General features: G+C 47.5%; 2 protein-coding genes across 3 annotated transcripts in view; one reads left to right on the plus strand and one right to left on the minus strand.

Moving 5' to 3' along the window:
* Positions 1 to 11979: 11979 nt before the first annotated feature.
* Positions 11980 to 21334, minus strand: LOC106571077 (oligosaccharyltransferase complex subunit 4 (non-catalytic)). Of its 2 annotated transcripts, none has more exons than XM_014143741.3 (3): positions 21209 to 21334; positions 13762 to 13909; positions 11980 to 12087 (listed from the first exon to the last, which is right to left on the minus strand). In XM_014143741.3, the coding sequence occupies exon 2, from the start codon at positions 13906 to 13908 to the stop codon at positions 13795 to 13797; it is 114 nt and encodes a 37-aa protein (XP_013999216.1). In that variant the 5' UTR covers position 13909; positions 21209 to 21334; the 3' UTR covers positions 11980 to 12087; positions 13762 to 13794. The 2 variants fall into 2 exon arrangements, with proteins under 2 accessions (XP_013999216.1, XP_045551442.1); XM_045695486.2 differs by lacking the exon at positions 21209 to 21334 and adding an exon at positions 20567 to 20585.
* The window catches only part of selenoi (selenoprotein I), a 100877-nt gene continuing 100402 nt past the window's right edge, over positions 21190 to 21664 (plus strand). The window contains exon 1 of the mRNA XM_045695485.1: positions 21190 to 21384. The gene's annotated coding sequence lies outside the window, so the exon portion shown is untranslated. The remainder of the gene's footprint in view (positions 21385 to 21664) is intronic.

Here is a 21664-nt window from a genome sequence, read left to right on the forward strand (position 1 = left end):
AGTCTTTACAAAGTGGTTTGAGTCTCCTACTGTGAAAACTGACTGAATGAGACGCTGTGGAAAGTGGTCACATGAGGAGGGCCATCACCATTATGACGCCGGCGCCCCTGGCTACCCTCCCCTTTCGAAACGTTTTGAAAGACAATGCAATCGTCCCCCTTGAATCTTATTGGAGCTCTGGTTGAAAAAGGCCCTAAAGATTTATGTTATACAACGTTTGACATGTTTGAACGAACCTAAATTTTTAAAAAAATGCATTTTATTGAAAGAGGAGTCCCGCGCACGACGGAAGTTTTGGAGCAGCCTTCAGAACGCGCTAACAAGAACAAGCTATTGGGACGTAAAGGATTAACTTTTTCGAACGAAAATACATTTGTTGTGGACCTGGGATTCCTGGAAGTGCTTTCTGATGAAGATAATCAAAGGTAAGGGATTATTGACAATAGTATACAAGAGTAGATTTGATATGCGATTGTTCCAAGATGGCGCTGACCTGTAACGGTAGCCTATTTTTCTGAGTATCGCATCCCCTTTTATCGCAAAGTGTGATTACCCAGTAAAGTTATTTTTAAATCTGGCATTACAGGTGCTTTCAAGAGATATTCATCTATAAATCTTAGAATGACAATATTACATTTTAAAAATGTTTTCCAATAGTAATTTAGTAAATTGTAGCCCTAATTCACCGGATGCATTTGAGGGAAAATAGTTAGTCAACGTCACACGCCGATGTAAAATGCTGTTTTTATATATAAATATGAACTTTATCGAACAAAAGAATGCATGTATTGTGTAACATGATGTCCTAGGAGTGTCATCTGATGAAGATTGTCAAAGGTTAGCGCTGCATTTAGCAGTTTTTTGGTTATTTGTGATGCATGTGGTTGGTCGGAAAATGGCTATGTGGCTACTTTTACGATATACTCCTCTAACATAATCTAATGTTTTGCTTTTGCTGTAAAGCCTTTTTGAAATCGGACAACGTGGTTCGATTCAGGAGAGGTGTATCTATAAAACGATATAACATAGTCCTATATTTGAAAAAAATATATATATTACATTTTGTTATGCTAATGACGATAGGATTTTTCGTTCCGCATACGGGACGGAGCCCGACCAGGGGTTAAGCAGACCAACATCGTCCCTGTGCCCAAGAACACTAAGGTAACCTGCCTAAATGACTACCGACCTGTAGCACTCACGTCTGTAACCATGAAGTGCTTTGAAAGGCAGGTCATGGCTCACATCAACACCATTATCCCAGAAACCCTAGACCCACTCCAAAATGCATACCGCCCCAAAAGATCCACAGATGATGCAATCTCTATTGCACTCCACACTGCCCTTTCCCACCTGGACAAAAGGAACACCTATGTGAGAATGCTATTCATTGACTACAGCTCAGCGTTCAACACCATAGTGCACTCAAAGCTCATCAATAAGCTAAGGACCCTGGGACTAAACACCTCCCTCTGCAACTGGATCCTGGACTTCCTGATGGGCTGCCCCCAGGTGGTAAGGGTAAGTAACAACACATCTGCCACACTGATCCTCAACACGGGGGACCCTCAGGGGTGCGTGCTCAGTCCCCTCCTGTACTCCCTGTTCACTCATGACTGCACGTCCAGGCACGACTCCAACACCATCATTAATTTTGCTGATGACACAACAGTGGTAGGCCTGATCAACGACAAGACACCCTATAGGGAGGAGGTCAGAGACCTGCCTGTGTGGTGCCAGGACAACAATCTCCTTCAACGTGATCAAGACAAAGGAAGTTATTGTGGACTACAGGAAAAAGAGGACCGAGCACGCCCCCATTCTCATCGATGGGGCTGCAGTGAAGCAGGTTGAGAGCTTCAAGTTCCTTGGTGTCCACATCACCAAGAAACTAACATGGTCCAAGCACACCAAGACAGTTCTGAAGAGGGCACGACAAAACCTATTCCCCCTCAGGAGACTGACAAGATTTGTAATGGGTCCTCAGATCCTCAAAAGGTTCTACAGCTGCACCATCGAGAGCATCCTGACTGGTTGCATCATTGTCTGGTATGGCGGCAACTGCTCGGCCTCCGACCACAAGGCACTACAGAGGGTAGTGTGAAAGGCCAAGTACGTAACTGCGGCCAAGCTTCCTGCCATCCAGGACCTCTATACCAGGCGGTGTCAGAAGAAGGCCCTAAAAATTGTCATGGACTCCAGCTACCCAAGTCATAGACTGTTCTCTCTGCTACCACACAGCAAGCGGTACCAGAGCTCCAAGTCTAGGTCCAAGAGGCTTCTAAACAGCTTCTACCCCCAAGCCATAAGGCTCCTCAACAGCTAATCAAATGGCTACTCAGACTATTTGCATTGCCCTCCCCCTCCTCTTTTACACCGCTGCTACTCTCTGTTATTATCATCTATGCATAGTCACCTCAACTAACCGGTGCCCCTGCACATTGACTCTGTACCGGTACCCCCTGTATATAGTCTCGCTATTGTTATTTTACTGCTGCTCTTTAATTACTTGTTACTTTCATTTCTTATTGTTATCTGTATTTTTTTTAACTGCATTGTTGGTTAGGGGCTTGTAAGTAAGCATTTCACTGTGAGGTCTACACCTGTTGTATTCAGCATTTCACTGTAAGGTCTACTACACCTGTTGTATTCAGCATTTCACTGTAAGGTCTACTACACCTGTTGTATTCAGCATTTCACTGTAAGGTCTACTACACTTGTTGTATTCAGCATTTCACTGTGAGGTCTACTACACCTGTTGTATTCAGCATTTCACTGTAAGGTCTACTACACCTGTTGTATTCAGCATTTCACTGTAAGGTCTACTACACCTGTTGTATTCAGCATTTCACTGTAAGGTCTACTACACCTGTTGTATTCAGCATTTCACTGTAAGGTCTACTACACCTGTTGTATTCAGCATTTCACTGTGAGGTCTACTACACCTATTGTATTCAGCATTTCACTGTAAGGTCTACTACACCTGTTGTATTCAGCATTTCACTGTGAGGTCTACTACACCTGTTGTATTCAGCATTTCACTTTAAGGTTTACATTACATTACATTACATTTAAGTCATTTAGCAGACGCTCTTATCCAGAGCGACTTACAAAATGGTGCATTCACCTTATGATATCCAGTGGAACAACCACTTTACAATAGTGCATCTAAATCTTTTAAGGGGGGGGGGGGGGGGTTAGAAGGATTACTTTATCCTATCCTAGGTATTCCTTAAAGAGGTGGGGTTTCAGGTGTCTCCGGAAGGTGGTGATTGACTCCGCTGTCCTGGCGTCGTGAGGGAGCTTGTTCCACCATTGTGGTGCCAGAGCAGCAAACAGTTTTGACTGGGCTGAGCGGGAACTGTGCTTCCTCAGAGGTAGGGGGGCCAGCAGGCCAGTGGTGGATGAACGCAGTGCCCTTGTTTGGGTGTAGGGCCTGATCAGAGCCTGAAGGTATGGAGGTGCCGTTCCCTTCACAGCTCCGTAGGCAATCACCATGGTCTTGTAGCGGATGCGAGCTTCAACTGGAAGCCAGTGGAGAGAGCGGAGGAGCGGGGTGACGTGAGAGAACTTGGGAAGGTTGAACACCAGACGGGCTGCGGCGTTCTGGATGAGTTGTAGGGGTTTAATGGCACAGGCAGGGAGCCCAGCCAACAGCGAGTTGCAGTAATCCAGACGGGAGATGACAAGTGCCTGGATTAGGACCTGCGCCGCTTCCTGTGTGAGGCAGGGTCGTACTCTGCGAATGTTGTAGAGCATGAACCTACAGGATCGGGTCACCGCCTTGATGTTAGTGGAGAACGACAGGGTGTTGTCCAGGATCACGCCAAGGTTCTTAGCACTCTGGGAGGAGGACACAAGGGAGTTGTCAACCGTGATGGTGAGATCATGGAAGGGGCAGTCCTTCCCCGGGAGGAAGAGCAGCTCCGTCTTGCCGAGGTTCAGCTTGAGCTGGTGATCCGTCATCCACACTGATATGTCTGACAGACATGCAGAGATGCGATTCGCCGCCTGGTTATCAGAAGGGGGAAAGGAGAAGATTAATTGTGTGTCGTCTGCATAGCAATGATAGGAGAGACCATGTGAGGATATGACAGAGCCAGTTTACACCTGTAGTATTCAGCGCATGTGACTAATAAAATTTGATTTGATCTCAGAGGCCAGTACATCTCTTATTCATGCATTTCTCTCATTCAGAGGGCAAAATCAAGTGGATTGTAGCCAATTACAAGTGATGTGATTGCCTACATATTAGCTTCCATTCCTTTAATACAGTAACAAGTTACTTTCAAATATATTTCCGATAATCTGAAGATGCCATCCACAAGTAAAAAGTAGCCAGGGGGGTGGGGTGCACTCAGGTTAAACACTCCAACTTTATTGCTTGCTTGCGCGACCTTTGAGCGGTCAAAAGAAAACGCCATGCTTGCTAACTTGCTAGCTATGTGACGGTTTTCAACACATCGACTGTTTTAGGCTATTTTATTTTTTTACGAAGCAAGATAAATAAATGTGCAATTCGGTACTGAGTGAATGAACAACAAAAAGATTATGAGACGAAAGATTCCTGTCTTTACCAGACTGTCTATTTAAATAGTGTCATGACAGAGTTTGTATCTGTTTTTTTGTTGCATGGGCTGTGTCTCAATCCCCCACATCCGCCGATGTTATGACCACTGTGGTTATAACCACACTATTGAAAGACTCTCATGTACACATGCTCTAGGACGCCCACTAGCTTCACATGACTCGTCTGAAGTCTCTTATGCCAATTTCTGTCTGTAGTGTCCCAACGGTTTGGGCTACACACTAATACTGTATATAGCCAGGGTGGGTACCTGCTACCCCGGCAGGTAGCCTAGTGGTTAGAGCTTTGCACTTGTAACCGAAAGGCTGCAAGATTGAATCCCTGAGCTGACAAGGTACAAATCTGTCATTCTGCCCCTGAACAAGGCAATTAACCCACTGTTCCTAGGCCATCATTGAAAATAAGAATTTGTTCTTAACTGACTTGCCTAGTTAAATAAAGATTTAATTAAATTAGGCTGTATGTATTTTTTGATCTAGGCCTAGTGTAAATGTGTATTATTGTTACGTCACCAGCTTCATTGCAAACATAAATAAAAATACAACTTTAGGCTACATATTAATGTGACAGAGGTAATGAACTGTCCATTGATCAGCACAGCAATTGACAAATCAGGACCATGTTTGAAAAACAAGTGGTTCTGAGCTTATGTCCATATTACACAGGTAAGGGACTGATATACATTTACCACTGGGTGGGGGGGCTGGTCCAACTTGAGGTGTCATTAAAAAAAAATGACACCCCCTCCCCAACGTTACAAATATCTTCCCAGAACCCTCCCCTTGTACTGTTAACCCCCCCTCATAAAATGGATACAAAATTAATAATTAGATGGTAGCCCCATTACCACCAGACAGGAAGTTATGACCACTCTGACATGTTACCATGGTAGCCCCATTACCACCAGACAGGAAGGTATGACCACTCTGACATGTTACCATGGTAACGCCATTACCACCAGACAGGAAGGTACGACCACTCTGACATGTTACCATGGTAACCCCATTACCACCAGACATGAAGGTGTGACCACTCTGACATGTTACCATGGTAACCCCATTACTGCAATTGCATTCTTATCATGTTACTCTGTAGGCTACTGACCTGAGGAGGCTGGTGAAGGGTTAAAGTATCTCTCAGACCATCCCAGTAGAGGCTGGTGAAGGGTTATAGTATCTCTCAGACCATCCCAGTAGAGGCTGATGAAGGGTTAAAGTATCTCTCAGACCATCCCAGTAGAGGCTGGTGAAGGGTTATAGTATCTCTCAGACCATCCCAGTAGAGGCTGGTGAAGGGTTATAGTATCTCTCAGACCATCCCAGATTTGCACGTCATGGAATACTATATTGTAGCTGGTCTCCTCTGGGGCATACGTTAGCCCCAGAGGAGGCTGGTGAGGGGAGGATGGCTCATAATAATGTCTGGAATGGAGTCAGTGGAAACCATGTTTGATGTATTTGATACCATTCCACCCATTACCATGAGCCTGTCCTCCCCAATTAAGGTGCCTCCAACCTCCTGTGCTACTGACCAATTCAAAGCGTCCTCCGGCATCTCACCATACATCTGCCTGTAGTTATTGAACTCAATTTGCAGGAGGTTTGTTTGCTGTGATTAAGTGGAAGGGGAACAGCTGCCAGCAACTTTCTGACAGATGGGTTGGTGGTATAGAACAAGAAGGTCCTCACTCACACTGTTAAAGCTCCCAATTCACTGCTTTATTGACAACGTTTCTATCCCAAACAGATCTTCATCAGGTCAAACACACTTGAGTGTTCACATCCCAAAATATACACATTTCACCTCACATGACCAAGTGGGTAAACCTGGAAGGCAAAACAAATCAAAGTGAAGTAACATACTCAGGTAAGAAACGGTCTGATCTCAAACTCTTGGTTCAGACCTCTAGGAGACATGGTACACAAATGGTGAATCCAATACATTTCTCTTTTCAATAATAGATTATCAGTATCTCCCCCCTCCTAGGAGTCTGAACATGTTCGATACCAACGTATCTCAGAGAGCTGATGTTGTGACGAGCCTCCATGAAACGCGCAGCCACAAGGTTTCTCTGGTCAAGAGTCGAGAAATAACTCCTGTGTTCTGTTATCCTTGTTTTCAGAGCTAATTTTGTTCTTCCTACATAGCATAGACCACAAATACACTTGATCAGGTGTATCACATTTTTTTGTGGAACATGTAACGATGCCCTTAATCTTAATGTCCTTGCCCGTAATAGGGTGATTGAACACTGTGCATTTGTTGGTAAAGTCCGGAACGTTGGCTAGAAAGGTACGGCGTGGCGATGTTGGAAGATCAGACCTCACCACCATTTGACTGATGTTGAGGGTGCAAGGACACACCCAAGAAGAAACACCCACATCAAACCACACCCTCAAAGCCAACTTACGGCCGCCAGCATTTCTTGAGGAGCAAGCCAAAAACTACTCCACCCATGCTCTACCAAGGGTTTCCAGTACACAGCTTTGACCTACTACAGTAGCTATGCTGGTCTATTGTACTTCAAACTGTGTAGGCAGGTTGCTTAGGATTCAAACCTTCTCAAACAGCCTAATTCACACTATTCAGTGGAATAATGGACTTTACAGTGTCCTGATAGGAAAATAATGTATACACTGTATATCTAACACATTTACACTAGGCTTATACAGTTGAAGTCGGACGTTTACATACACTTAGGTTGGAGTCATTAAAACTCGTTTTTCAACCACTCCACAAATTTCTTGTTAACAAGCTATAGTTTTGGCAAGTCGGTTAGGACATCTACTTTGTGCATGACACAAGTCATTTTTCCAGCAATTGTTTACTGATTATTTCACTTATAATTCACTGTTTCACAGTTCCAGTGGGTCAGAAGTTTACATACACTAAGTTGACGGTGCCTTTAAACAGCTTGGAAAATTCCAGAAAATGATGTCATGGCTTTAGAAGCTTCTGATAGGCTAATTGACATCATTTGAGTCAATTGGAGGTGTACCTTCAAACTCAGTGCCTCTTTGCTTGACATCATGGGAAAATCAAAAGAAATAAGCCAAAATTGTAGACCTCCACAATCTGGTTCATCCTTAGGAGCAATTTCCAAACACCTGAAGGTACCACGTTCATCTGTACAAACAATAGTACGGAAGTATGAACACCATGGGACCACGCAGCCGTCATACTGCTCAGGAAGGAGAGGCGTTCTGTCTCCTAGAGATGAACATACTTTGGTGCGAAAGTGCAAATCAATCCCAGAACAACAGCAAAGGATCTTGTGAAGATGCTGGAGGAAACAGATACAAAAGTATCTATATCCACAGTAAAACGAGTCCTATATCGACATAACCTGAAAGGCCGCTCAGCAAGGAAGAAGCCACTGCTCCAAAACCGCCATAAAAAAGCCAGACTACGGATTGCAACTGCACATGGGGGCAAAGATCGTACTTTTTGGAGAAATGTTGTCTGGTTTGATGAAACAAAAAAAGAACTGTTTGGCCATAATGACCATCATTATGTTTGGAAAAGGGGGAGGCTTGCAAGCCAAAGAACACCATCCCAACCGTGAAGCACAGGGGGTGGCAGCATCATGTTGTGGGGGTGCTTTGCTGCAGAAGGGACTGGTGCACTTCACAAAATAGATGGCATCATGAGGAAGGAAAATTATGTGGATATATTGAAGCAACCTCTCAAGACATCCGTCAGGAAGTTAAAGCTTGGTCGCAAATTGGTCTTCCAAATGGACAATGACCCCAAGCATACTTCCAAAGTTGTGGTAAAATGGCTTAAGAACAACAAAGTCAAGGTACTGGAGTGGCCATCACAAAGCCCTGACCTCAATCTTATAGAAGATTTGTTGGCAGAACTGAAAAAGCGTGTCCGAGCAAGGAGGCCTACAAACTTGACTCAGTTACACTAGCTCTGTCAGGAGGAATGGGCCAAAATTCACCCAACTTATTGTGGGAAGCTTGTGGAAGGCTACCTAAAACATTTGACCCAAGTTAAACAATTTAAAGGCACTGCTACCAAATACTATTTGAGTTTACGGAAAACTTCTGACGCACTGGGAATGTGATGAAAGAAATAAAAGCTGAAATAAATCATTCTCTCTACTATTATTCTGACATTTCACATTCTTAAAATAAAGTGGTAATCCTAACTGACCTAAGACAGGGAATTTTTAACTAGGATTTAAATGTTAGGAAAAGTGAAAAACTGAGTTTAAATGTTTTTGGCTAAGGTGTATGTAAACTTCCGACTTCAACTGTATCTAAAAATACATCCTAATGATAGAACAATTATGTATATACTGTATATCTATAATTAGGATGTGTTTTTAGATACAGGCTCAGTGTAAATGTGATAGGAAAATAATGTGAACCCTTGGATTTCTGCATAAATTGGTCATCAAATTTGATCTGAACTTCATCTAAGTCACAACAATAGACAGACATAGTGTGCTTAAACTATTACACACAAATTATTGTATTTTTGTCTATAATGAATACATCATTTAAACATTCACTGTGTAGGTTGGAAAAAGTATGTGAACCCCTAGGCTAATGACTTCTCCAAAAGCTAATTGGAGTTGTTTTTTTTTTACTTCTATTTAACTAGGCAAGTCAGTGAAGAACAAATTCTTATTTTCAATGACGGCCTGGGGGGAGAACGACAGATTTTTATTTTGTAAGCTTGGGGATTCGATCTTGCAACTTTTCAATTACAAGTCCAACGCTCTAACCACTAGGCTACCTGCCACCCCAGGGGTCAGCTAACCTGAAATCCAATCAATGAGACGAGATTGGAGATGTTGGTTAGAGCTGCCTAGCCCTATAAAAAACACTCACAAAATTTGAGTTTACTATTCACAAGAATCATTGCCTGATGTGAGCCATGCCACGAACAAAAGAGATCTCAGAAGATAAAGAATTGTTGACTTGTATAAAGCTGGAAAGGGTTACAAAAGTATCTCTAAAAGCCTTGATGTTCATCAGTCCAAGGTAAGACAAATTGTCTATAAATGGAGAAAGTTCAGCACTGTTGCTACTCTCCCTAGGAGTGGCCGTCCTGCAAAGATGACTGCAAGAGCACAGCGCAGAATGCTAAATGAGGTTAAGAAGAATCCTAGAGTGTCAGCTAAAGACTTACATAAATCTCTGGAACATGCTAACATCTCTGTTGACGAGTCTACGATACGTAAAACACTAAACAAGAATGATGTTCACGGGAGGACACCACAGAAGAAGCCACTGCTGTCCAAAAAAGTTAGCAAAAGTGCACCTGGATGTTCCACAGCGCTACTGGCAAAATATTCTGTGGATAGATGAAACTACAGTTGAGTTGTTTGGAAGGAAAACACAACACTATGTGTGGCGAAAAAAAGGCACAGCACACCAACATCAAAACCTCATTCCAACTGTAAACTACGGTGGAGGGAGCATCATGGTTTGGAGTTGCTTTGTTGCCTCAGGGCCTGGACAGCTTGCTATTATCGATGGAAAAATGAATTCCCAAGTTTATCAAGACATTTTGCAGGACAATGTTAGGCTATCTGTCCGCCAATTGAAGCTCAACAGAAGTTAAGTGATGCAACTGGACAACGACCCAAAACACAGAAGAAAACCAACAACCGAAAAGCTTCAACAGAAGAAAATACACCTTCTGGATTGGCCCAGTCAGAGTCCTGACCTCAACCCGATTGAGATGCTGTGGCGTGACCTAGAGAGCAGTTCACACCAGACATCCAAAGAATATTGCTGAACTGAAACAGTTTTGTAAAGAGGTATGGTCCAAAATGTCTCCTGACCGTTGTGCAGGTCTGATCCGCAACTACAGAAAACGTTTGGTTGAGGTTATTGCTGCCAAAGGAGGGTCAACCAGTGAATGTTTACCTGGTGTGTTTAATAAATACATGAAAACGTATAATTGTTTGTGTGTTATTAGTTTTAGCAGACTGTGTTTGTCTATTGTTGAGACCTAGATGAAGATCAGATCAAATGTGATGACCAATTTATGCAGAAATACAGGTATTTCCAAAGGGTTCACATACTTTTTCTTGCCACTGTATATATTAGTGTAGATCTATCATTAGGATGTGTTTTTAGATATAGGCTCAGTGTAAATGTGTATTGTAGCATCATCTTTATTGCAAACATGAATAAAAATACAACTTCAAGCTACATATACATTTGACAGAGGTAATGAACTGTCCATTGATCAGCACAGCAATTGATAAAACAGGACCATGTTTGAAATGAAATTGAAATTAAGTGAATTTTACAAAAGGGAAGCAAATGGTTTCAGAAATCCTGAATGCAGACAGGCTCTATAGACCTCTAAGGGTTAGCTTACTACTATATCTGTTGAAGACAACGATTCAGTACTACTACTCTGTTGAAGACAAAGGTTCAGTACTACTACTCTGTTAAAGACAACGGTTCATTACTACTATATCTGTTGAAGACAACGATTCAGTACTACTACTCTGTTGAAGACAACGATTCTGTTGAAGACAATTTTCTGTACTATCTATCTGCTGAAGTCATTGACACCAGTTGTCTTCAAGAGATGACGCTGAACTATCCATGCGGATGGCCGACGTGCCATCTGACGTAAGACCGTAGAATACCTGTTAGCAGACAGCTCTGAGACATGTTCTGTATAGTTACTAAATACATGTTGGCAGACAGCTCTGAGACATGTTCTGTATAGTTACTAAATACATGTTGGCAGACAGCTCTGAGACATGTTCTGTATAGTTACTAAATACATGTTAGCAGACAGCTCCGAGACATGTTCTGTATAGTTACTAAATACATGTTGGCAGACAGCTCTGAGACATGTTCTGTATAGTTACTAAATACATGTTAGCAGACAGCTCCGAGACATGTTCTGTATAGTTACTAAATACATGTTGACAGACAGCTCCGAGACATGTTCTGTATAGTTACTAAATACATGTTGACAGACAGCTCTGAGACATGTTGTTCTGTATAGTTACTAAATACATGTTGACAGACAGCTCTGAGACATGTTGTTCTGTATAGTTACTAAATACATGTTGGCAGACAGCTCTGAGACATGTTGTTCTGTATAGTTACTAAATACATGTTGGCAGACAGCTCTGAGACATGTTCTGTATAGTGTACACAGTGGTGGTAATCAAGATAGCTGACATTTTCCAGACCAGGCTAGAAGAACATGTTTGTCTTTTCAAATATCCCATGGCCCAGATTTTTGGATGCAGGCCAGTAGGAATTGTGGTATAGAAGTCCTTTAAAAAAATTCATTAAGTTCCATCCCTGAGTGTTCATATTTGGTGATATTCATATTTGTATGTCATTTTTGTGTCAAAATAAACAAAGCTTTCTAATTAATCACCACACAAACTGACAGGCGTTTGTAGAGTCATTTTATTAGAAAACCCCTGCACAGTGAGACAGGGCTAATGCAAGCAGAGGTACGGCATCTCACTGCTACTCGACATGGTCCTCTTCAGCCACCTGTGAGGAGAGAGAAGAAGTCAAGTGAGTCACATCCTGATGGCCAAATGGCACCCTATTCCCTATATTTGACCCTATGGGCTTTGGTCTATAGTAGTGCACTAAACACTAAATAGGATTCCATTTGGGACGAAAGAACAGACTGACAGGATGGTTAGAAAACTGGTTGGGGTTGACTGATACCAATATCTGTTCCCAGAACCTCCAATGGTTGACCAGCAGGGTTAATCATCCCTTTCTTCAGACCCTCTTTACCTCCCCCTGACCTCATCCTCACTCCCCCCACCCCATCTCTCCTCCCCCACACCCCATCTCTCCTCCCCCACACCCCATCACTCCTCCCCCACACCCCATCTCTCCTCCCCCACACCCATCTCTCCTCCCCCACACCCCATCTCTCCTCCCCATCACTCCTCCCCACGCCCCATCACTCCTCCCCCACACCCCATCACTCCTCCCCCACACCCCATCACTCCTCCCCCCAACCCATCACTCCTCCCCCCACACCCCATCTCACCTCCACCCACCCCATCACTCCTCCCCCACACCCCATCACTCCTCCCCCACACCCCATCACTCCTCCCCCACACCCCATCACTCCTCCCCCACACCCCATCACTCCTTACCCACACCCCATCACTCCTCCCCCCAACCCATCTCTCCTCCCCCACAACCCATCTCTCCTCCCCCCACACCACATCACTCCTCCCCCACCCCGTCACTCCTCCCCCCACCCCATCTCTCCTCCCCTCACCCCATCTCTCCTCCCCCACAACTCATCACTCCCCCCCCACAACCCATCTCTCCTCCCCACCCACCCCATCTCTCCTCCTCCCCCCTTTCCCCCATCACTTCTCCCCACCCCATCACTCCTCCCCTTTCTCACCCCACACCCCTGTCCTCACCTCCCCTTTCTCACCCCACCCCCACTCCTCACCCCATCTCTCCTCCCCCACAACCCATCACTCCTCCCCCCCACAACCCATCTCTCCTCCCCACTCCCCCCCACCCCATCACTCCTCCCCCACACCCCATGTCTCCTCCTCCCCCCTCTCCTCCATCACTCCTCCCCCACACCCCATCTCGCCTCCTCCCCCCTCTCCTCCATCACTCCTCCCCACCCCATCACTCCTCCCCTTTCTCACCCCACACCCCTGTCCTCACCTCCCCTTTCTCACCCCACCCCCTCACCTCCCCTTTCTCACCCATCTCTCCTCCCCCCACCCATCACTCCTCCCCCCCACCCCTCCCATCTCTCCTCCCCCCACACCCCATCACTCCTCCTCTTTCTCACCCCATCACTCCTCCTCCCCCCACCCCATCACTCCTCCTCCCCCCACCCCATCTCTCCTCCCCCCACCCCATCTCTCCTCCCCCCACCCCATCACTCCTCCCCCCACCCCATCACTCCCCACCCCATCACTCCTCCTCTTTCTCACCCCATCACTCCTCCCCCCCCACCCCATCACTCCTCCCCCACCCCATCTCTCCTCCCCCACAACCCATCACTCCTCCCCCCACACCCCATCTCTCCTCCTCCCCCCTCTCCTCCATCACTCCTCCCCCACACCCCATCTCTCCTCCATCACTCCTCCCCACTCCATCACTCCTCCCCTTTCTCACCCCACACCCCTGTCCTCTCCTCCCCTTTCTCACCCCACCCCCTCTCCTCACCTCCATCTCTCCTCCTCTCTGAACAAAGCAGTTCTACTCCAGTTTCTTGGGGTTGTTGACAGCTACGTAGTGATATAGAACCACCAGCAGGAACAGAGACACACCCAACATGTTGGCAAAGATGGCCAGCTGCACGTCAGTCACCATTCTGGAGGGAGGCAGAAACATACATTACACCACCATTCAGGAGGGGGGGGGGGCAGAAACACATTATACCACCATTCAGGAGGGGGTGGGTAAAATCTATGTACAGTGTGTGCAAATGTAGAAGAGTAGGGAGGTTGGGGGGGGGGGGCAGAAACATACATTATACCACCATTCAGGAGGGGGGGGGGAAGAAACATACATTATACCACCATTCAGGAGGGGGGGGACCAAAACATACATTATACCACCATTCAGGAGGGGGGGGGGAGAAACAAACATACCACCATTCAGGAGGGGGGGCAGAAACATACATTATACCACCATTCAGGAGGGGGGCGGGGGCAGAAACATACATTATACCACCATTCAGGAGGGGGGCGGGGGCAGAAACATACATTATACCACCATTCAGGAGGGGGGGGAGAAGCAAACATTATACCACCATTCAGGAGGGGGGCGGGGGCAGAAACATACATTATACCACCATTCAGGGGGGGGGGCGGGGGCAGAAACATACATTATACCACCATTCAGGAGGGGGGGGACAGAAGCAAACATTATACCACCATTCAGGAGGGGGGCGGGGGCAGAAACATACATTATACCACCATTCAGGAGGGGGGGGGGGGGGGGGGGGGGCAGAAACATACATTATACAGCCATTAAGGAGGGGGGGGGGACCAAAACATACATTATGCCACCATGCAGGGGGGGGGGGGGCAGAAACATACATTATACCACCATTCAGGAGGGGGGGCGGGGGCAGAAACATACATTATACCACCATTCAGGAGGGGGGGGGGGGGGCAGAAACATACATTATACCACCATTCAGGAGGGGGGGGGGGGCAGAAACAAACATTATACCAGCCATTCAGGAGGGGGGGGGGGACCAGAAACATACATTATACCACCATTCAGGAGGGGGGGGGGGGGGGGGCAGAAACATACATTATACCACCATTCAGGAGGGGGGGGCAGAAACATACATTATACCACCATTCAGGAGGGGGGGCGGGGGCAGAAACATACATTATACCACCATTCAAGAGGGGGGGGGCGGGGGCAGAAACATACATTATACCACCATTCAGGAGGGGGGCGGGGGCAGAAACATACATTATACCACAATTCAAAAGGGGGGGGGGGGGCAGAAACATACATTATACCACCATTAAGGAGGGGGGGGGACCAAAACATACATTATGCCACCATGCAGGGGGGGGGGCAGAAACATACATTATACCACCATTCAGGAGGGGGGGCGGGGGCAGAAACATACATTATACCACCATTCAGGAGGGGGGGCGGGGGCAGAAACATACATTATACCACCATTCAGGAGGGGGGCGGGGGCAGAAACATACATTATACCACCATTCAGGAGGGGGGGGGGGCAGAAACATACATTATACCACCATTCAGGAGGGGGGGGAGAAACAAACATTATACCACCATTCAGGAGGGGGGGGGGGGCAGAAACATACATTATACCACCATTCAGGAGGGGGGCGGGGGCAGAAACATACATTATACCACCATTCAGGAGGTGGGGCGGGGGCAGAAACATACATTATACCACCATTCAGGAGGGGGGGGGGAGAAACAAACATACCACCATTCAGGAGGGGGGGCAGAAACATACATTATACCACCATTCAGGAGGGGGGGGGGGACCAAAACATACATTATACCACCATTCAGGAGGGGGGGCAGAAACATACATTATACCACCATTCAGGAGGGGGGGGGGGACCAAAACATACATTATACCACCAATCAGGAGGGGGGGGGGGGCAGAAACATACATTATACCACCATTCAGGAGGGGGGCGGGGGCAGAAACATACATTATACCACCATTCAGGAGGGGGGCGGGGGCAGAAACATACATTATACCACCATTCAGGGGGGGGGGGGGGAGAAACATACATTATACCACCATTCAGGAGGGGGGGAGAAGCAAACATTATACCACCATTCAGGAGGGGGGCGGGGGCAGAAACATACATTATACCACCATTCAGGGGGGGGGGGGGGGGGAGAAACACATTATACCACCATTCAGGAGGGGGGGACAAAACATACATTATACCACCATTCAGGGGGGGGGCAGAAACATACATTATACCACCATTCAGGAGGGGGGGGGGGCAGAAACATACATTATACCACCATTCAGGAGGGGGGGGGGACCAAAACATACATTATACCACCATTCAGGAGGGGGGGGACCAAAATATACATTATACCACCATTCAGGAGGGGGGGGGCAGAAACATACATTATACCACCATTCAGGAGGGGGGGGGGCAGAAACATACATTATACCACCATTCAGGAGGGGGGCGGGGGCAGAAACATACATTATACCACCATTCAGGAGGGGGGGGGGAGAAACAAACAGACCACCAGGCAGGAGGGGGGGACAGAAACATACATTATACCACCATTCAGGAGGGGGGGCGGGGGCAGAAACATACATTATACCACCATTCAGGAGGGGGGCGGGGGCGGGGGCAGAAACATACATTATAACACCATTCGGGACGGGGGCAGAAACATACATTATACCACCATTCAGGAGGGGGGGGGGGGGAGAAACAAACATACCACCATTCAGGAGGGAGGGGACCAAAACATACATTATACCACCATTCAGGAGGGGGGGGGGGGCAGAAACACATTATACCACCATTCAGGAGGGGGGGGGACCAAAACATACATTATGCCACCATGCAGGGGGGGGCAGAAACATACATTATACCACCATTCGGGAGGGGGGCGGGGGCAGAAACATACATTATACCACAATTCAAAAGGGGCGGGGGCAGAAACATACATTATACCACCATTCAGGAGGGGGGCGGGGGCAGAAACATACATTATACCACAATTCAAAAGGGGGGGGGGCAGAAACATACATTATACCACCATTAAGGAGGGGGGGGACCAAACATACATTATGCCACCATGCAGGGGGGGGGCAGAAACATACATTATACCACCATTCAGGAGGGGGGCGGGGGCAGAAACATACATTATACCACCATTCAAGAGGGGGGGGGGGGGGGGGGGCAGAAACATACATTATACCACCATTCAGGAGGGGGGGGAGAAACAAACATTATACCACCATTCAGGAGGGGGGGGGGGGCAGAAACATACATTATACCACCATTCAGGAGGGGGGGGGGGGACCAAAACATACATTATACCACCATTCAGGAGGGGGGGCAGAAACATACATTATACCACCATTCAGGAGGGGGGCGGGGGCAGAAACATACATTATACCACCATTCAGGAGGGGGGCGGGGGGCAGAAACATACATTATACCACCATTCAGGAGGGGGGGAGAAACAAACATTATACCACCATTCAGGAGGGGGGGGGGCAGAAACATACATTATACCACCATTCAGGAGGGGGGGCGGGGGCAGAAACATACATTATACCACCATTCAGGAGGTGGGCGGGGGCAGAAACATACATTATACCACCATTCAGGAGGGGGGGGGGGAGAAACAAACATACCACCATTCAGGAGGGGGGGGCAGAAACATACATTATACCACCATTCAGGAGGGGGGGGGGGACCAAAACATACATTATACCACCATTCAGGAGGGGGGGAGAAGCAAACATTATACCACCATTCAGGAGGGGGGCGGGGGGCAGAAACATACATTATACCACCATTCAGGGGGGGGGGGGGGGGAGAAACATACATTATACCACCATTCAGGAGGGGGGGACAGAAACATACATTATACCACCATTCAGGAGGGGGGGAGGGGGCATAAACATACATTATACCACCATTCAGGAGGGGGGGGGGCAGAAACATACATTATACAGCCATTCAGGAGGGGGGGGGGACCAAAATATACATTATACCACCATTCAGGAGGGGGGGGACCAAAATATACATTATACCACCATTCAGGAGGGGGGGGGCAGAAACATACATTATACCACCATTCAGGAGGGGGGCGGGGGCAGAAACATACATTATACCACCATTCAGGAGGGGGGCGGGGGCAGAAACATACATTATACCACCATTCAGGAGGGGGGGGGGGGCAGAAACATACATTATACCACCATTCAGGAGGGGGGCGGGGGCAGAAACATACATTATACCACCATTCAGGAGGGGGCGGGGGCAGAAACATACATTATACCACCATTCAGGAGGGGGGGGGAGGGCAGAAACATACATTATACCACCATTCAGGAGGGGGGCGGGGGCAGAAACATACATTATACCACCATTCAGGAGGGGGGGCGGGGGCAGAAACATACATTATAACACCATTCGGGACGGGGGCAGAAACATACATTATACCACCATTCAGGAGGGGGGGGGGGGGAGAAACAAACATATACCACCATTCAGGAGGGGGGGGGGGCCAAAACATACATTATACCACCATTCAGGAGGGGGGGGGGGGGGGCGCAGAAACACATTATACCACCATTCAGGAGGGGGGGGGACCAAAACATACATTATGCCACCATGCAGGGGGGGGGGGGGCAGAAACATACATTATACCACCATTCAGGAGGGGGGCGGGGGCAGAAACATACATTATACCACCATTCAGGAGGGGGGCGGGGGCAGAAACATACATTATACCACCATTAAGGAGGGGGGGGACCAAAACATACATTATGCCACCATGCAGGGGGGGGCAGAAACATACATTATACCACCATTCAAGAGGGGGGGGGGGGGGCAGAAACATACATTATACCACCATTCAGGAGGGGGGGGGAGAAACAAACATTATACCACCATTCAGGAGGGGGGGGGGGCAGAAACATACATTATACCACCATTCAGGAGGGGGGCGGGGGCAGAAACATACATTATACCACCATTCAGGAGGTGGGCGGGGGCAGAAACATACATTATACCACCATTCAGGAGGTGGGCGGGGGCAGAAACATACATTATACCACCATTCAGGGGGGGGGGGGGGGCAGAAACATACATTATACCACCATTCAGGAGGGGGGGAGAAACATACATTATACCACCATTCAGGAGGAGGGGGGCAGAAACATACATTATACCACCATTCAGGAGGGGGGGGGGGGACCAAAACATACATTATACCACCATTCAGGAGGGGGGGCAGAAACATACATTATACCACCATTCAGGAGGGGGGGGGGACCAAAACATACATTATACCACCAATCAGGAGGGGGGCGGGGGCAGAAACATACATTATACCACCATTCAGGAGGGGGGCGGGGGCAGAAACATACATTATACCACCATTCAGGAGGGGGGCGGGGGCAGAAACATACATTATACCACCATTCAGGAGGGGGGGGAGAAGCAAACATTATACCACCATTCAGGAGGGGGGCGGGGGCAGAAACATATATTATACCACCATTCAGGGGGGGGGGGGGAAACATACATTATACCACCATTCAGGAGGGGGGGACAGAAACATACATTATACCACCATTCAGGAGGGGGGGGGGGGGGGGCAGAAACATACATTATACAGCCATTCAGGAGGGGGGGGGGACCAAAATATACATTATACCACCATTCAGGAGGGGGGGGGACCAAAATATACATTATACCACCATTCAGGAGGGGGGGGCAGAAACATACATTATACCACCATTCAGGAGGGGGGGGGACCAAAACATACATTATACCACCATTCAGGAGGGGGGGGGGGGCAGAAACATACATTATCCCACCATTCAGGAGGGGGGCGGGGGCAGAAACATACATTATACCACCATTCAGGAGGGGGGGGGGGAGAAACAAACATACCACCATTCAGGAGGGAGGGGGCAGAAACAAACATTATACCACCATTCAGGAGGGGGGGGACCAAAACATACATTATACCACCATTCAGGAGGGGGGGGACCAAAACATACATTATACCACCATTCAGGAGGGGGGGGGGGGGGGGGGGGGGCAGAAACACATTATACCACCATTCAGGAGGGGGTGGGTAAAATCTATGGACAGTGTGTGCAAATGTAGAAGAGTAGGGAGGTTGGCAATAAATAGGCCATAGAGGCGAAATAATTACAATTTAGCATTAACACTGGAGTGATCGATGTGCAGATCATGACGTGCAAGTAGAGATACTGGGGGGTAAAAGAGCAAGAGGGTAAGTAATAATATGGGGATGAGGTAGTTGGGTGTGCTATTTACAGATGGGCTATGTACAGGTACAGTGATCAGTAAGCTGCTCTGACAGCTGATGCTTAAAGTTAGAGGGGGAGATGTAAGACTCCAGCTTCAGTGATTTTATTTTATTCACATATGGTGTCCAGGGCAGAGCTGGGGGCTGAAGGGGGTCTATAACAAGCGGCAACAGTTAGAGACTTATTTCTGGAAAGGTGGATTTTTAAAGTAGAAGCTCGAATTGTTTGGCCACAGACCTGGATAGCGTGACAGAACTTTGCAGGCTAACTCCACCCCCTTCGGCAGTTCTAACTTGTCGGAAAATGTTATATCCTAAACCAGGATTCAGACACGGCTAGGACATCCAGGTTGGCAGAGTGTGCTAAAGCAGTGAATAAAACAAACTTAGGGAGGAGGCTTCTAATGTTAACATGCATGAAACTAAGGCTTTTACGGTTACAGAAGTCAACAAATGAGAGCACCTGGGGAATGGGAGTGGTGCTGGGGACTGCAGGGCCTGGATTAACCATTCAGGAGGGGGGGGGCAGAGGATCAGAGGAGGGGGGGAGAGGAGGGGGGGGGGCAGAGGATCAGAGGAGGGGAGGAGGAGGAGTAGGAGAGGAGGGGGGGAGAAACACACGTAATATCTTCATTCTAGAAACTCGTTTGCGTTTTCAGTTTGGTGTTTAACTGTTTGTGTTGCGAAACTTTTTACAACAGAATTGGCGTAATGATTACAGCCCTGGTCGTCCATGACAGGCAAGGAACTGAACACAAGTTAACTAGTTGTCTATTTACCACCCCGCCATTCATTCATTCATTCATTCATTCATTGACATCCGACAACAACTGGCTAGCTAACGTGAGCTGCACCTGGGTGGTTGGCCGCCTAGTCAATGGCACATTAAGAATAGTTAAAAAACAATAACATTATTATGGATATCCTAATTTTTAGACACAGGTAGTTTCTTATCTAACGTTGGTGAGTAACTGTATGAGCTGCATCCTTAGCCAACATTATCACACATAAAAACTCGATAGGAAACCGGATAGGAAGGCGTCACCTACTAATGACAAAACAATACGATGACATTTCAACAAAAACAAGATAATTCAATCCTTACGTTATTCCTTATTTATCTGTATTTTAGTTGGTTGCAGGTTCCGTTTGTCTTTCTGATATAGGATACTATCCTGGATTTCCAGTCCTGTTCCGAGCAGCACAGAGGGCCACGTCAACGTCGAGAGAGGAGGAACCACAGCAAAGGCGTTCATACGGCGGCTCAGGACGTAACATGGGGTGCGTTCGTACAGTGGCTCAGGACATAACATGGGGTGCGTTCATACGGCGGCTCAGGACGTAACATGGGGTGCGTTCATACAGCGGCTCAGGACGTAACATGGGGTGCGTTCATACGGCGGCTCAGGACGTAACATGGGGTGCGTTCATACGGCGGCTCAAGACGTAACACGGGGTGCGTTCGTACGGCGGCTCAGGACGTAACATGGGGTGCGTTCATACGGCGGCTCAAGACGTAACACGGGGTGCGTTCGTACGGCGGCTCAGGACGTAACATGGG

Source organism: Salmo salar, chromosome 15 (assembly GCF_965601325.2).
Source record: "Salmo salar chromosome 15, fSalSal1, whole genome shotgun sequence".
Lineage (NCBI taxonomy): Eukaryota > Metazoa > Chordata > Actinopteri > Salmoniformes > Salmonidae > Salmo > Salmo salar.